The following is an 18,552-nucleotide window of genomic DNA, read 5'->3' on the forward strand; positions in this document are numbered from 1 at the left end:
GGTCATTGTCCAGTTGGAAGGTAAACCTTCACCCCAGTCTGAGATCCTGAGCTCCTTGGAGAAGGCTTTCATCAAGGATCTCTCTGTACTTTGCTCCATTCATCTTTCCCTCGATTCGAACTAGTCTCCAAGTCTCTGCCCCTGAAAAACATCCCCACAGCATGATGCTGCCACCACCATGCTTCACCGTAGAGATGGTGCCAGGTTTCCTCCAGATGTGACGCTTGGCATTCAGGCCAAAGAGTTCAATCTTGGTTTCATAAGAGCAGAGAATCTTGTTTCTCATGGTCAGAGTCATTTAGGTGCATTTTGGCAAACTCCAAGCAGGCTGTCATGTGCCTTTTACTGAGGAGTGGCTTCCGTCTGGCCACTAACATAAAGGCCTGATTGGTGGAACGCTGCAGACATGGGTGTCCTTCTGGGAGGTTCTCCCATCTCCACAGAGGAACTCTTGAGCTCTGTCAGGTTCTTGGTCACCTCTCTGACCACGACCCTTCCCCCCCAATTGCTCAGTTTGGCCAAGCGGCCAGCTTAAGGGAGAGCCTTGGTGGTTCCAAACGTCTTTAATTTAAGAATGATGGAGGACACTGTGTTCTTGGGAAGCTTCAATGCTGCAGACATTTTTGGTACCCTTCCCCATATCTGTGCCTCGACACAATCCTGTCTCAGAGCTCTACGGACAATTCCTTCAAGGCTTGTTTTTGCTCTGACATGCATTTTCAACTGTGGGACCTTATATAGACAGGTGTGTGCTTTTCCAAATCATGTCCAATCAATTTAATCTACCACAGGTGGACTCCAATCAAGTTGTAGAAACATCAAGGCTGATCAATGGAAACAGGATGCACCTGAGCTCAATTTCGAGTCTCATAGCAAAGGGTCTGAAACTTATGTAAATAAGATATTTCTGTTTTTTATTTGTAATAAATGTGCAAACATATCTAAAAACCAGTTTTCACTCTTTCATTATGGTGTATTGTGTGTAGATTGATGAGGATTTATTTTTTATTTTTCAATAAGGCTGTAATGTAACAAAATGTTGAAAAAGTCTGAATACTTTCCGAATACACTGTACATTACAGTAACATTACAGTAACATTACAGTAACAGCCTTCATTAGGTCCTCTACTGTCCCTGTCTGTCACCATCACCATGCACAGATAATGAGGTTCCATTTACAGTTACAGGTAAATAGACATCCTCCAGTGGTAATATTTATTTTGAGCTTCTAGTCATGAAATCTATGCAGCCTACTCACTCACTTTTTATAGCTACTGTTTACAGGCCTCCTGGGCCATATGCAGTGTTCCTCACTGAGTTCCCTGAATTCCTATCGGATCTTGTAGTCATAGCAGATAATATTTAAATTTTTGGTGACTTTAGCATTCACATGGAAAAGTCCACAGACCCACTCCAAAAGGCTTTCGGAGCCATCATCGACTCAGTGGGGTTAACCACCTAACCAAGGAACTCAATTTAACCTTGCGCAATACCCTAGATGCAGTTGCACCCCTAAAAATTAAAAACATCTGTCATAAGAAACTAGCTCCCTGGTATACAGAAAATACACGAGCTCTGAAGCAAGCTTCCAGAAAATTGGAACGGAAATGGCGCCACACCAAACTGGAAGTCTTCCGACTAGCTTTGAAAGACAGTACCGTGCAGTATCGAAGAGCCCTCACTGCTGCTCGATCATCCTATTTTTCCAACTTAATTGAGGAAAATAATAACAATCCGAAATTTATTTTTGATACTGTCGCAAAGCTAACTAAAAAGCAGCATTCGCAAATGGAGGATGGCTTTCACTTCAGCAGTAATACATTTATGAACTTCTTTGAGGAAAAGATCATGATCATTAGAAAGCAAATTCCTTTAAATCTGGGTATTCCTCCAAAGCTTCATTGTCCTGAGTCTGCACAACTCTGCCAGGACCTAGGATCAAGGGAGATACTAAAGTGTTTTAGTACTATATCTCTTGACACAATGATGAAAATAATCATGGCCTCCAAACCCTCAAGCTGCATACTGGACCCTATTCCAACTAAACTACTGAAAGAGCTGCTTCCTGTGCTTGGTCCTCCTATGTTGAACATAATAAACGGCTCTCTATCCACCGGATGTGTACCAAGCTCACTAAAAGTGGCAGTAATAAAGCCTCTCTTGAAAAAGCCGAATCTTGACCCAGAAATTATAAAAAAACTATCGGCCTATATCGAATCTTCCATTCCTCTCAATTTTTACAAAAAAAGCTGTTGCACAGCAACTCACTGCCTTCCTGAAGACAAACAATGTATACGAAACGCTTCAGTCTTGTTTTAGACCCCATCATAGCACTGAGACTGCACTTGTGAAGGTGGTAAATGACCTTTTAATGACGTCAGACCGAGGCTCAGCATCTGTCCTCGTGCTCCTAGATCTTAGTGCCGCTTTTGGTACCATCGATCATCACATTCTTTTGGAGAGATTGGAAACCCAAATTGGTCTACATGGACAAGTTCTTGCCTGGTTTAGATCTTATCTGTCGGAAAGATATCAGTTTGTCTCTGTGAATGGTTTGTCCTCTGACAAATCAATTGTAAATTTCGGTGTTCCTCAAGGTTCCGTTTTAGGACCACTATTGTTTTCACTATATATTTTACCTCTTGGGGATGTCATTCGAAAACATAATGTGAAATTTCACTGCTATGCGGACGACACACAGCTGTACATTTCAATGAAACATGGTGAAGCCCCAAAATTGCCCTCGCTAGAAGCCTGTGTTTCAGACATAAAGAAGTGGATGGCTGCAAACTTTCTACTTTTAAACTCGGACAAAACAGAGATGCTTGTTCTAGGTCCCAAGAAACAAAGAGATCTTCTGTTGAATCTGACAATTAATCTGGATGGTTGTACAGTCGTCTCAAATAAAACTGTGAAGGACCTCGGCGTTACTCTGGATCCTGATCTCTCTTTTGAAGAACATATCAAGACTGTTTCAAGGACAGCTTTTTTCCATCTACGTAACATTGCAAAAATCAGAAACTTTCTGTCCAAAAATGACGCAGAAAAATTAATCCATGCTTTTGTTACTTCTAGGCTGGACTACTGCAATGCTCTACTTTCCGGCTACCCGGATAAAGCACTAAATAAACTTCAGTTAGTGCTAAATACGGCTGCTAGAATCCTGACTAGAACCAACAAATTGGATCATATTACTCCAGTGCTAGCCTCCCTACACTGGCTTCCTGTTAAGGCAAGGGCTGATTTCAAGGTTTTACTGCTAACCTACAAAGCATTACATGGGCTTGCTCCTACCTATCTTTCCGATTTGGTCCTGCCGTACATACCTACACATACGCTACGGTCACAAGACGCAGGCCTCCTAATTTTCCCTACAATTTCTAAGCAAACGGCTGGAGGTAGGGCTTTCTCCTATAGAGCTCCATTTTTATGGAATGGTCTGCCTACCCATGTGAGAGACGCAGACTCAGTCTCAACCTTTAAGTCTTTACTGAAGACTTATCTCTTCAGTAGGTCCTATGATTAAGTATAGTCTGGCCCAGGAGTGTGAAGGTGAACGGAAAGGCTGGAGCAACGAACCGCCCTTGCTGTCTCTGCCTTGCCGGTTCCCCTCTCTCCACTGGGATTCTCTGCCTCTAACCCTATTACAGGGGCTGAGTCACTGGCGTACTGGTGTTCTTCCATGCCGTCCATGGGAGGGGTGCGTCACTTGAGTGGGCTGAGTCACTGACGTGGTCTTCCTGTCTGGGTTGGCGCCCCCCCTTGGGTTGTGCCGTGGCGGAGATCTTTGTGGGCTATACTCGGCCTTGTCTTAGGACGGTAAGTTGGTGGTTGGAGACATCCCTCTAGTGGTGTGGGGGCTGTGCTTTGGCAAAGTGGGTGGGGTTATATCCTGCCTGTTTGGCCCTGTCTGGGGGTTTCATCGGATGGGGCCACAGTGTCTCCTGATCCCTCCTGTCTCAGCCTCCAGTATTTATGCTGCAGTAGTTTATGTGTCGGGGGGCTAGGGTCAGTCTGTTACATCTGGAGTATTTCTCTTGTCTTATCCGGTGTCCTGTGTGAATTTAAATATGCTCTCTCTAATTCTCTCTTTCTCTCTTTCTTTCTTTCTTTCTCTCGGAGGACCTGAGCCCTAGGACCATGCCTCAGGACTACCTGGCATGATGACTCCTTGCTGTCCCCAGTCCACCTTGCCGTGCTGCTGCTCCAGTTTCAACTGTTCTGCCTGCGGCTATGGAACCCTGACCTGTTCACCGGACGTGCTTGTTGCACCCTCGACAACTAATAAGATTATTATTATTTGACCATTTTGGTCATTTATGAACATTTTAACATCTTGACCATGTTCTGTTACAATATCCACCCGGCACAGCCAGAAGAGGACTGGCCACCCCTCATAGCCTGGTTCCTCTCTAGGTTTCTTCCAAGGTTTTTGGCCTTTCTAGGGAGTTTTTCCTTGGGAGTTTTTCCTAGCCACCGTGCTTCTTTCACATGCATTGCTTGCTGTTTGGAGTTTTAGGCTGGGTTTCTGTACAGCACTTTGAGATATCAGCTGATGTACGAAGGGCTATATAAATACATTTGATTTGATTTGATTTGATTCTTATTCAGAGTCAATCCAGCATAGTTCCTGTGTAGCCCTTTTACTGTGTTTCACATTAGCCAATAATTTTAATACACAATTTCTGATATACAATATCACATGCCTTACTTTTATGTTCCTGTATCAGTAAAAGCAGGAAGTGCATCCCCTATGCCTCTACTTCCATTCCTTCCAATTAGGCTGGTTTGGATTTGTCCCTGACCAAAATGACTGCCATTATTTTACCATTCAGGAACTTTGAGGGTTTATGACATAGCCCTTCTAGTAATTTAATCGGATCTCTTCTATGCCATATATGTTCAGGGTTCTATATCTATGATGTTAGCTATCCTGCTTGGTACTTGTTTACTTCATGGTGCAGTAATACAATATGTCTGTTGACTCAGTCATGATGCAGTAGTACAATATTAACATACCTGTCTGCTAATTCACTCATGGTCCAATAGTACAGAATTAACATACCTGGAGCTTCTAAAGACCCCTGACTCTGCTGTTTCCATCTCTGGGCAGATCTGTCTCAGCATGTCACAGAACCTCTGGGTCTTAAACTGGGTGGGACACACCACTGCTTTACACTGCACCTACAGAGACAGAGAGAATAGAACCTCTGGGTCTTAATAAACTGGGTGGGACACACCACTGCTTTACACTGCACCTACAGAGACAGAGAGAATAGAACCTCTGGGTCTTAATAAACTGGGAAGGACACACCACAGCTTTACACTGCACCTACAGAGACAGAGAGAACAGAACCTCTGGGTCTTAATAAACTGGGAAGGACACAGACAGCACCAGGGTCAGGATCAGTTCAGCTATTCATTCAGTCAAACCAGGAAGTGTAAAACAACATGGTACTGGATAAGAACAAACCTTCCTCAGGGTGTACTCCAGCTCCTTCAGCTGATAGGCTGGGTTTATTGACACCTGTAGAGATTAGAACAATACTTTAATATTAGGAACAATAGATCCTAACAGATAATACATATTAATTTTAGAATCTAATCTAATAGCTCATCTTCACCAGTATGATGCCAGACTTGGCTGTGGCGAACTGAAACAGGATCCAGTGGTATGTGTTGGGCCCCCAGACTCCTAGTCTGTCCCCTCTCTTCAGACCCAGGGCCAGGAGACCTGCAGCAGCCTGGTCAACCTGGGTAGGAGGGAGACCATGACCCAGGTAGTAATATACAGGATGATATCCCTATATGTAAAGAAGCCCAGAGCTGTACAAATAAATATGTTTTTGTTGCCGTAGCAAATGATTAGAACTGTGATAATAATACATCAACGTTGTTCTGGAGTTGTGTTTCATAACGGATCTTCTAGTTGACAGGGTAACCCATCCTGTTATGTTTCAATATCAATGTTTAACCAATAACAACAACAACACTTTGACTGGACTTCCCGTAGGTTTCAAAGTCGAGCGAGACACTAAACACAATGCCTGTTGTTATGTTACCCCTCCTAAACCTCTACAATCCTGTTATGTTACCCCTCCTACACCTCTACAGTCCTGTTATGTTACCCCTCCTAAACCTCTACAGTCCTGTTATGTTACCCCTCCTAAACCTCTACAATCCTGTTATGTTACCCCTCCTAAACCTCTACAATCATGTTGTTATGTTACCCCTCCAAACCTCTACAATCCTGTTGTTATGTTACCCCTCCTAAACCTCTACAGTCCTGTTATGTTACCCCTCCTACACCTCTACAGTCCTGTTATGTTACCCCTCCTAAACCTCTACAGTCCTGTTATGTTACCCCTCCAAACCTCTACAGTCCTGTTATGTTACCCCTCCTAAACCTCTACAGTCCTGTTATGTTACCCCTCCTACACCTCTACAGTCCTGTTATGTTACCCCTCCTAAACCTCTACAGTCCTGTTATGTTACCCCTCCTACACCTCTACAGTCCTGTTATGTTACCCCTCCTAAACCTCTACAGTCCTGTTATGTTACCCCTCCTAAACCTCTACAGTCCTGTTATGTTACCCCTCCTAAACCTCTACAGTCCTGTTATGTTACCCCTCCTACACCTCTACAGTCCTGTTATGTTACCCCTCCTAAACCTCTACAATCCTGTTGTTATGTTACCCCTCCTACACCTCTACAGTCCTGTTGTTATGTTACCCCTCCTAAACCTCTACAGTCCTGTTCTGTTACCCCTCCTACACCTCTACAGTCCTGTTGTTATGTTACCCCTCCTAAACCTCTACAGTCCTGTTGTTATGTTACCCCTCCTAAACCTCTATAGTCCTGTTGTTATGTTACCCCTCCTAAACCTCTACAGTCCTGTTGTTATGTTACCCCTCCTACACCTCTACAGTCCTGTTATGTTACCCCTCCTAAACCTCTACAGTCCTGTTATGTTACCCCTCCTAAACCTCTATAGTCCTGTTGTTATGTTACCCCTCCTAAACCTCTACAGTCCTGTTGTTATGTTACCCCTCCTACACCTCTACAGTCCTGTTATGTTACCCCTCCTAAACCTCTACAGTCCTGTTATGTTACCCCTCCTAAACCTCTACAATCCTGTTGTTATGTTACCCCTCCTAAACCTCTACAGTCCTGTTATGTTACCCCTCCTAAACCTCTACAGTCCTGTTATGTTACCCCTCCTAAACCTCTACAATCATGTTGTTATGTTACCCCTCCTACACCTCTACAGTCCTGTTATGTTACCCCTCCTAAACCTCTACAGTCCTATTGTAATGTTACCCCTCCTAAACCTCTACAATCATGTTGTTATGTTACCCCTCCTAAACCTCTACAGTCCTGTTGTTATGTTACCCCTCCTAAACCTCTACAATCATGTTGTTATGTTACCCCTCCTAAACCTCTACAATCATGTTGTTATGTTACCCCTCCTAAACCTCTACAGTCCTGTTATGTTACCCCTCCTAAACCTCTACAGTCCTGTTCTGTTACCCCTCCTAAACCTCTACAATCATGTTGTTATGTTACCCCTCCTAAACCTCTACAATCCTGTTGTTATGTTACCCCTCCTAAACCTCTACAGTCCTGTTATGTTACCCCTCCTAAACCTCTACAGTCCTGTTATGTTACCCCTCCTAAACCTCTACAGTCCTATTGTAATGTTACCCCTCCTACACCTCTACAGTCCTGTTATGTTACCCCTCCTAAACCTCTACAGTCCTGTTGTTATGTTACCCCTCCTAAACCTCTACAGTCCTGTTGTTATGTTACCCCTCCTAAACCTCTACAGTCCTGTTATGTTACCCCTCCTAAACCTCTACAATCATGTTGTTATGTTACCCCTCCTACACCTCTACAATCATGTTGTTATGTTACCCCTCCTAAACCTCTACAGTCCTGTTATGTTACCCCTCCTAAACCTCTACAGTCCTGTTGTTATGTTACCCCTCCTAAACCTCTACAATCATGTTGTTATGTTACCCCTCCTAAACCTCTACAGTCCTGTTATGTTACCCCTCCTACACCTCTACAGTCCTGTTATGTTACCCCTCCTAAACCTCTACAGTCCTGTTATGTTACCCCTCCTAAACCTCTACAATCCTGTTGTTATGTTACCCCTCCTAAACCTCTACAGTCCTGTTATGTTACCCCTCCTACACCTCTACAGTCCTGTTGTTATGTTACCCCTCCTAAACCTCTACAGTCCTGTTGTTATGTTACCCCTCCTAAACCTCTAGTCCTGTTGTTATGTTACCCCTCCTACACCTCTATAGTCATGTTGTTATGTTACCCCTCCTACACCTCTACAGTCCTGTTATGTTACCCCTCCTAAACCTCTACAATCCTGTTGTTATGTTACCCCTCCTAAACCTCTACAGTCCTGTTATGTTACCCCTCCTAAACCTCTACAATCCTGTTGTTATGTTACCCCTCCTAAACCTCTAGTCCTGTTGTTATGTTACCCCTCCTACACCTCTACAGTCCTGTTATGTTACCCCTCCTAAACCTCTACAATCCTGTTGTTATGTTACCCCTCCTAAACCTCTACAGTCCTGTTATGTTACCCCTCCTAAACCTCTACAATCCTGTTGTTATGTTACCCCTCCTAAACCTCTACAGTCCTGTTATGTTACCCCTCCTAAACCTCTACAGTCCTGTTATGTTACCCCTCCTAAACCCCTACAATCATGTTGTTATGTTACCCCTCCTAAACCTCTACAGTCCTGTTATGTTACCCCTCCTAAACCTCTAGTCCTGTTGTTATGTTACCCCTCCTACACCTCTACAGTCCTGTTATGTTACCCCTCCTAAACCTCTAGTCATGTTGTGTTACCCCTCCTAAACCTCTACAGTCCTGTTGTTATGTTACCCCTCCTACACCTCTACAATCCTGTTATGTTACCCCTCCTACACCTCTATAGTCCTGTTGTTATGTTACCCCTCCTAAACCTCTACAGTCCTGTTATGTTACCCCTCCTAAACCTCTACAGTCCTGTTCTGTTACCCCTCCTAAACCTCTACAGTCCTGTTATGTTACCCCTCCTACACCTCTACAATCCTGTTATGTTACCCCTCCTACACCTCTATAGTCCTGTTGTTATGTTACCCCTCCTACACCTCTACAGTCCTGTTGTTATGTTACCCCTCCTACACCTCTACAATCCTGTTATGTTACCCCTCCTACACCTCTATAGTCCTGTTGTTATGTTACCCCTCCTAAACCTCTACAGTCCTGTTATGTTACCCCTCCTAAACCTCTACAGTCCTGTTATGTTACCCCTCCTAAACCTCTACAGTCCTGTTATGTTACCCCTCCTACACCTCTACAGTCCTGTTGTTATGTTACCCCTCCTACACCTCTACAATCCTGTTGTTATGTTACCCCTCCTACACCTCTACAGTCCTGTTGTTATGTTACCCCTCCTACACCTCTACAGTCCTGTTGTTATGTTACCCCTCCTACACCTCTACAATCCTGTTATGTTACCCCTCCTACACCTCTATAGTCCTGTTGTTATGTTACCCCTCCTAAACCTCTACAATCATGTTGTTATGTTACCCCTCCTAAACCTCTACAGTCCTGTTGTTATGTTACCCCTCCTAAACCTCTACAGTCCTGTTGTTATGTTACCCCTCCTAAACCTCTACAGTCCTGTTATGTTACCCCTCCTACACCTCTACAGTCCTGTTGTTATGTTACCCCTCCTAAACCTCTACAATCATGTTGTTATGTTACCCCTCCTAAACCTCTACAGTCCTGTTATGTTACCCCTCCTAAACCTCTACAGTCCTGTTGTTATGTTACCCCTCCTAAACCTCTACAGTCCTGTTGTGTTACCCCTCCTAAACCTCTACAGTCCTGTTGTTATGTTACCCCTCCTAAACCTCTACAGTCCTGTTATGTTACCCCTCCTAAACCTCTACAGTCCTGTTATGTTACCCCTCCTAAACCTCTACAATCCTGTTGTTATGTTACCCCTCCTAAACCTCTACAGTCCTGTTATGTTACCCCTCCTAAACCTCTACAGTCCTGTTGTTATGTTACCCCTCCTACACCTCTACAGTCCTGTGTAGTGTTACCCCTCCTAAACCTCTACAGTCCTGTTGTGTTACCCCTCCTAAACCTCTACAGTCCTGTTGTTATGTTACCCCTCCTAAACCTCTACAATCCTGTTATGTTACCCCTCCTACACCTCTACAGTCCTGTTATGTTACCCCTCCTAAACCTCTACAGTCCGTGTTATGTTACCCCTCCTAAACCTCTACAGTCCTGTCTGTTACCCCTCCGCCTCTACCCCTCCTAAACCTCTACAGTCCTGTTCTGTTACCCCTCCTAAACCTCTACAGTCCGTGTTATGTTACCCCTCCTAAACCTCTACAGTCCTGTTCTGTTACCCCTCCTAAACCTCTACAGTCCTGTTGTTATGTTACCCCTCCTAAACCTCTACAGTCCTGTTATGTTACCCCTCCTAAACCTCTACAGTCATGTTGTTATGTTACCCCTCCTAAACCTCTATAGTCCTGTTGTTATGTTACCCCTCCTAAACCTCTACAGTCCTGTTGTTATGTTACCCCTCCTAAACCTCTACAGTCCTGTTGTGTTACCCCTCCTAAACCTCTATAGTCCTGTTGTTATGTTACCCCTCCTAAACCTCTACAGTCCTGTTGTTATGTTACCCCTCCTAAACCTCTACAGTCCTGTTATGTTACCCCTCCTAAACCTCTACGGTCCTGTGTTATGTTACCCCTCCTAAACCTCTACAGTCCTGTTGTTATGTTACCCCTCCTAAACCTCTACAATCCTGTTGTGTTACCCCTCCTACACCTCTACAGTCCTGTTATGTTACCCCTCCTAAACCTCTACAGTCCTGTTGTTATGTTACCCCTCCTAAACCTCTACAGTCCTGTTGTGTTACCCCTCCTAAACCTCTACAGTCCGTGTTATGTTACCCCTCCTAAACCTCTACAATCCTGTTGTTGTGTTACCCCTCCTAAACCTCTCACAGTCCTGTTATGTTACCCCTCCTACACCTCTACAATCCTGTTATGTTACCCCTCCTAAACCTCTATAGTCCTGTTGTTATGTTACCCCTCCTAAACCTCTACAGTCCTGTTATGTTACCCCTCCTAAACCTCTACAATCCTGTTATGTTACCCCTCCTAAACCTCTACAGTCCTGTTGTTATGTTACCCCTCCTAAACCTCTACAGTCCTGTTATGTTACCCCTCCTAAACCTCTACAATCCTGTTATGTTACCCCTCCTAAACCTCTATAGTCCTGTTGTTATGTTACCCCTCCTACACCTCTACAGTCCTGTTATGTTACCCCTCCTAAACCTCTACAATCCTGTTGTTATGTTACCCCTCCTAAACCTCTACAGTCCTGTTATGTTACCCCTCCTAAACCTCTACAGTCCTGTTATGTTACCCCTCCTAAACCTCTACAGTCCTGTTGTTATGTTACCCCTCCTAAACCTCTACGGTCCTGTTATGTTACCCCTCCTAAACCTCTACAGTCCTATTGTAATGTTACCGCTACTAAAACACTACAATCCCACACTTCACTATGTAGTTAACCTCTACGGGATCAGTGTCCCTATACCGGAACGGTTGTCGACCATTAGAAATGTACTGACAAATCATGCATTTATATGCCTTAGGTGAGAAGAGGGGAAAAAGGAAATTGATTCCTGGCGTCCAAATGTGATGAAACAGATGTGAATATATAGGATGGATGTTCCCTAGTGTTAGATGTGAATATATAGGATGGATGTTCCCTAGTGTCAGATGTGAATATATAGGATGGGTGTTCCCTAGTGTCAGATGTGAATATATAGGATGGGTGTCCCCTAGTGTCAGATGTGAATATATAGGATGGGTGTCCCCTAGTGTCAGATGTGAATATATAGGATGGGTGTTCCCTAGTGAGACTAGCTGTTCCCTGGAGACTCACGTTCTCCTGAAACTGGGAGAAGGTCTTACGGACTCCATCCTGCAGGAAGACCAGGGCCTCTCTGTGGGGCCAGCGGTCGGCTGCAGCCTGAAGACTCTGACCCACCGTCTGGCCCAGCAGGGACACTGAGGAGGCCCCATGGACGTAGCTGAAGCTCTGCCCTGGGACCATGGGGGGACTGTCCACATGGAGGGATCTGTTGAGGGAGAGACGTAACGTATTATAAGCCTTTATAAGACATTATGATGAAGACGTTCTAAAGGCCCAGCAGGGTCACTGAGGAGGTCCTATGGCTGTAGCTACAGCTCACATAAGTGTACTGCTTATAAATGTGATATGCCTTGGTTATAAATGTATTATGAACGTGGAAAGATACTACACCTTGTAAAATAGTATTCATACCCCTTGGATTTCATTCCTTACCTGCAGCTCAGTTCAGTAGCTTTGATGTGTCTGGGGGGGTTTAATACATCATCCACAGCATAATGATTAACTTGACCATGCTTAAAGAGATATCCAAAGTCTGATTTGTTATTGTTACCCATCTACCAATCCCTGCTCTTCTTTATAATGCTTTCGAAAAGCTCCCTGGTCTTTGTAGTTGAATCTGTAATACTTGACTGAGGGACCTTCCAGATGTTGTATATATGGGGGACGGGTTAGTCAATCAAAAATCTTGTCAATCCCTATTATTTCACAGAGTCCATGTAACTTATTATGTGATTTGTAAAGCCACATTTTACTCCTGATCTAATTTAGGCTGTGCTGAATACTTCTGAAATGACTATATTTTAGTCATGTAATTTTTATTACTCTTAAAAGATAAAAAAAAAAAATCTTCCACTTTGACATTAGAGTATTTTGAGTAGATTGTTGACAAAAAGAATGCAGTTAAATCAATTTTAATTCCACTTTGTAACACAATAAAATGTGAAGAAATCCAAGGGGTATGAATACTTTAGCAAGACAGTATATACAGAGAGAGATACACAGGGGGGTGGAAACAGACAGGGAACGGTTGGTGGACATTATCCATGACATGTCAATATAATACTGGAGTTAGTCAAACATCAGAAAGGAAACATCTGCATTCCTGACCCTAACCTGACCTCCTGTGGATCCTAACCCGACCTCCTGTGGACCCTAACCTGACCTCCTGTGGACCCTAACCCGACCTCCTGTGGATCCTAACCCAGCCTCCTGTGGATCCTAACCCGGCCTCCTGTGGACCCTAACCCGACCTCCTGTGGACCCTAACCCGACCTCCTGTGGACCCTAACCTGACCTCCTGTGGATCCTAACCCGACCTCCTATGGAGTTCTGTGGGCTGTGGTTTCATAGTCGACCTCTCTCGGCTGTTCTGTTGGGAGCCTACATAAACAGCAGGCTGCTATTAGAACAAATATGGCCCACCTCACTCACTCAATATTATTCCCATCAGGTCACAGGACATGTGAAGTCTTTCAGAGGGGAAACTGGACTAATGGATACGTGAAAAAACAAACATGTTCAGTGCCAAGACAACCACGCTGAACCCCGTTCCTTACAGCCAAGACAACCACGCTGAGCCCCGTTCCTTACAGCCAAGACAACCACGCTGAGCCCCGTTCCTTACAGCCAAGACAACCACGCTGAGCCCCGTTCCTTACAGCCAAGACAACCACGCTGAACCCCGTTCCTTACAGCCAAGACAACCACGCTGAACCCTGTTCCTTACAGCCAAGACAACCACGCTGAACCCCGTTCCTTACAGCCAAGACAACCACGCTGAACCCTGTTCCTTACAGCCAAGACAACCACGCTGAGCCCCGTTCCTTACAGCCAAGACAACCACGCTGAGCCCCGTTCCTTACAGCCAAGACAACCACGCTGAACCCCGTTCCTTACAGCCAAGACAACCACGCTGAGCCCCGTTCCTTACAGCCAAGACAACCACGCTGAACCCCGTTCCTTACAGCCAAGACAACCACGCTGAACCCCGTTCCTTACAGCCAAGACAACCACACTGAACCCCGTTCCTTACAGCCAAGACAACCACGCTGAACCCCGTTCCTTACAGCCAAGACAACCACGCTGAACCCCGTTCCTTACAGCCAAGACAACCACGCTGAACCCCGTTCCTTACAGCCAAGACAACCACGCTGAACCCCGTTCCTTACAGCCAAGACAACCACGCTGAACCCCGTTCCTTACAGCCAAGACAACCACGCTGAACCCCGTTCCTTACAGCCAAGACAACCACGCTGAGCCCCGTTCCTTACAGCCAAGACAACCACGCTGAACCCCGTTCCTTACAGCCAAGACAAAGCAGAAACTGGGCTGGACAATCCAAGTTAAAACATATTTGATTTGTAAAAAACATGTTTCTGAAAAGTAAATCTCACAAGGAAGCATTGAAAGACATACCCTCAGTCTAAATAAGTCCAGTCACATTCAGGTCCTTTAGTTTGTACTCTACAGTTGGTAAATCAACGAAAAAACGTGTTTTGCCGAATAAGGGTGAAAAAAGAGAAATAATCCAACTAGTCTAACTCTGTGGATAATCTTTACACCAACACCAAATTAGCTAGGCTGTGATAAGAGACTAGTGTGTATGACAATGATAAGATAGTTAACCTACCTACAGCACCAGAGCCAGGTTGGGTTCCCAGGTGTCCATGTCTTCTGTAGTGAGGAGACCACCTGTAGAGGTTGTAACACAGCCCTTCTAGAGAACACACTGAGCTGTCTGAGGAGGTGAGTAGCCATGGTCTGAGGTACCAGAAGGACAGGACAGAGCAGGAGACTGGAGGGACCTTTGACCGAAGGCTTCAGGAGAGAGAATCACAATGTGTGTAGTGAAATGTTTAACTCTTATCTAAACTGGTCTGATTGGGTATTTACAGGTTACAGGTAATGACATGGGCTGTAGGCTATATAGCGCACAGTCATGTAGAGGCAACGGTTTTAGCTTGGTATGTCAGGGTGGGTTGTTTGGTGAAAAAGGAGGGTGGTCAGTACACAAAATGTTCATTTAGCGATTTTAAATATTTTTTGAAAGTATATATTTTTCAAATTTTTTCTGGCTTAGACGGTGATGTGTTTGGAAATGTGTGTTAGAGGAAGGAAGCTGTGAAAAACTGAAAATAATAAGTTCATTTACTTTTAACCCTCAAGCTTCCAAAATGCTTCACATACACTAATTGTTGTCAACAACAATGACAGAAGGAAGTGAATGGACCGCCATGGTATCCCGTCACTGAAGACTGAACAGGGACTCCATGGTAGCCCCTCACCGAAGACTGAACAGGGCCCTTCATGGTATCCTGTTACCGAAGACTGAACAGGGCCCTTCATGGTATCCTGTCACTGAAGACTGAACAGGGCCCTTCATGGTATCCTGTCACCGAAGACTGAACAGGGCCCTTCATGGTATCCTGTCACTGAAGACTGAGCAGGGCCCTTCATGGTATCCTGTCACCGAAGACTGAACAGGGCCCTTCATGGTATCCTGTCACTGAAGACTGAGCAGGGCCCTTCATGGTATCCTGTCACCGAAGACTGAACAGGGCCCTTCATGGTATCCTGTCACTGAAGACTGAACAGGGCCCTTCATGGTATCCTGTCACTGAAGACTGAACAGGGCCCTTCATGGTATCCTGTCACCGAAGACTGAACAGGGCCCTTCATGGTATCCTGTCACTGAAGACTGAACAGGGCCCTTCATGGTATCCCGTCACCGAAGACTGAACAGGTCCCTTTATGGTATCCTGTCACTGAAGACTGAACAGGGCCCTTCATGGTATCCCGTCACCGAAGACTGAACAGGTCCCTTCATGGTAGCCCGTCACCGAAGACTGAACAGGTCCCTTCATGGTAGCCCGTCACCGAAGACTGAACAGGTCCCTTCATGGTAGCCCGTCACCGAAGACTGCACAGGGCCTCCATATTAGCCCTTCATCGAAGACTGAAGAAGATACTTGACAACATGATTGAGTGGTCAGGGCTTTCACTGTTTGGCCCAGGTTGGGGGAAGGAAACTGTGGAAAATGAAGTTGAATTAGTCTATTTGCTTTCAAACCTCAAGTTACCAACATACTTCACCAACCATCATAGGAGCCTCACACTGAAAGGCCAAAGATGACAATTGATCAGGTAATTGATCTGGTAATTTATCAGATAATTGACCAAGTAATTGGTCAGATAATATATCAGGTAATTGATCATTTATCAGGTAACTTTCAGATAATTGATCAGTTAATTGATCAGGCAGTTGATCAGGTAACTGATCAGATATTTGACTGATCAGGGCTTTCACTGGACACAGTCTTATGTGTTTACCAGAAAATAAAAATAAAAGTAGAAAAACTGGTCAGGTTAAAAAAGACTCAGATAAGACATGACAAGAATATAGGTTGTGAGTGACAGGACACGCTAATGGAGGCACGTCTTATAAAGTGTGTGGCAGAGTTGACAATATCTTAAAAAGTACACCAAATTTGACAAATAGGCTTCATGGGTAATTTTTCAAAACTGTCATTTGGCTGTCATGATGATTATTAAAACAACTGTACATCACACATTCCACAAGGTGGCGATAAAGGTGAGTGTAAAGGTGAGTGGAAGGAAACGAGACAGTAGCAGGAAGTGAATGACATAAGAGCTGTATTAATAAGAACAGTTGTATTAAAGTTGAAGACCTATTCAATCCGATCCGTCCTCAAATTCAGATTATTATACAGTGATAATAAAACAAGACTGACACATGAACACATCAACTTACTTTTATAGAAAATGTTTAATATTCTGTAAACATTCAATATTAAATCTTCAGAAATAAGTTGACTAAAATACAAAATATTTGTATATCCTTTCATACATAAGGCTATTGTTTCATTCTCAGTTATATCAAGGCATCTAAGAAGTCACAGAGGATATTCAAAAAGGTGCAGGAATACATTCATAGCCATACTCAGTGTTGTCACGGTGACAGTGTACAAACAACCATAATCTCCTCCTAAAGCCAAAGAGTTAAAGCACTAAAAAGTTAGGTTGCCCATGTTATTGGCAGTACAATTGCCGCAATTCATGAGTAACACTGCTCTAGCACAGGGTGGTCCAACTCACTTTGCCCTGCGGGCCGCATTCAGTCTTCACCAAGGTCCGGAGTGCCGCACTTAAAATGTGTATATACTGTCTTGGCGTCAAAATTTGCAAAAATTTGCAAAATGTCTATCCATTGGTTTTCGAATTTTTGATGCTCCTTGGCTGTCGAGCTATCATTTTGATGACTGTTATTGCTGGACAGAGTGAAGAGACTATAAATGTAGCTTTCATTATGATGACTAAGCTAGCTAGACAGAGTGAAGAGACTATAAATGTAGCTTTCATTATGATGACTGTTAGCAAGCTGGACAGAGTGAAGAGACTATAAATGTAGCTTTCATTATGATGACTGTTAGCAAGCTGGACAGAGTGAAGAGACTATAAATGTAGCTTTCATTATGATGACTGTTAGCAAGCTGGACAGAGTGAAGAGACTATAAATGTAGCTTTCATTATGATGACTGTTAGCTAGCTGGACAGAGTGAAGAGACTATAAATGTAGCTTTCATTATGATGACTGTTAGCTAGCTGGACAGAGTGAAGAGACTATAAATGTAGCTTTCATTATGATGACTGTTAGCAAGCTGGACAGAGTGAAGAGACTATATTTAGGTCCATTATAATTTCTAAATAGTTATAATTTGGTTTTAATCATTTAAAATGTCGATTGAGATCGTTGTTAGTCAAAAGATTTAACAAATTCAAATATTTATTTGTGTCTACTAGTGGAACGCATGTTATACAGTTCTACTGTAGCGTCTACTAGTGGGCCGTATGTTATACAGTTCTACTGTAGCGTCTACTAGTGGGCCGTATGTTATACAGTCCTACTGTAGCGTCTACTAGTGGGCCGTATGTTATACAGTTCTACTGTAGCGTCTACTAGTGGGCCGTATGTTATACAGTCCTACTGTAGCGTCTACTAGTGGGCCGTATGTTATACAGTTCTACTGTAGCGTCTACTAGTGGGCCATATGTTATACAGTCCTACTGTAGCGTCTACTAGTGGGCCGTATGTCAGACAGTCCTACTGTAGCGTCTACTAGTGGGCCGTATGTCAGACAGTTATACTGTAGCGTCTACTAGTGGGCCGTACGTTATACAGTTCTACTGTAGCGTCTACTACTGGGCCGTATGTTATACAGTCCTACTGTAGCGTCTACTAGTGGGCCGTATGTCAGACAGTCCTACTGTAGCGTCTACTAGTGGGCCGTATGTCAGACAGTTATACTGTAGCGTCTACTAGTGGGCCGTACGTTATACAGTTCTACTGTAGCGTCTACTACTGGGCCGTATGTTATACAGTCCTACTGTAGCGTCTACTAGTGGGCCGTATGTTATACAGTTCTACTGTAGCGTCTACTAGTGGGCCGTATGTTATACAGTTCTACTGTAGCGTCCACTAGTGGGCCGTATATTATACAGTTCTACTGTAGCGTCTACTAGTGGGCCGTATGTTATACAGTTCTACTGTA

The 18,552-nt window shown here is 44.1% G+C and overlaps 2 protein-coding genes across 3 annotated transcripts in view; one reads left to right on the plus strand and one right to left on the minus strand.

Annotated features, from left to right (window-relative positions):
- The window catches only part of LOC106602021 (medium-chain acyl-CoA ligase ACSF2, mitochondrial), a 25,603-nt gene extending 10,778 nt beyond the window's left edge, over nt 1-14,825 (minus strand). Inside the window, exons 1-5 of one of the 2 annotated variants that reach the window (XM_082972901.1) lie at nt 14,613-14,825; nt 11,993-12,188; nt 5,625-5,753; nt 5,474-5,527; nt 5,066-5,184 (exon numbers count right to left, since the gene is read on the minus strand). In XM_082972901.1, coding sequence (XP_082829027.1) covers nt 5,066-5,184; nt 5,474-5,527; nt 5,625-5,753; nt 11,993-12,188; nt 14,613-14,740 — 626 coding nt within the window. In that variant the 5' untranslated portion in view covers nt 14,741-14,825. The remainder of the gene's footprint in view (nt 1-5,065; nt 5,185-5,473; nt 5,528-5,624; nt 5,754-11,992; nt 12,189-14,612) is intronic. The other variant, XM_082972900.1, reaches the window with a different exon arrangement.
- The window catches only part of LOC106602029 (peripheral myelin protein 22), a 544,081-nt gene that overhangs the window by 463,800 nt on the left and 61,729 nt on the right, over nt 1-18,552 (plus strand). The gene's annotated exons all lie outside the window — the stretch shown is intronic.

This window comes from Salmo salar, chromosome 03, assembly GCF_965601325.2.
Source record: "Salmo salar chromosome 03, fSalSal1, whole genome shotgun sequence".
Classification (NCBI taxonomy): domain Eukaryota; kingdom Metazoa; phylum Chordata; class Actinopteri; order Salmoniformes; family Salmonidae; genus Salmo; species Salmo salar.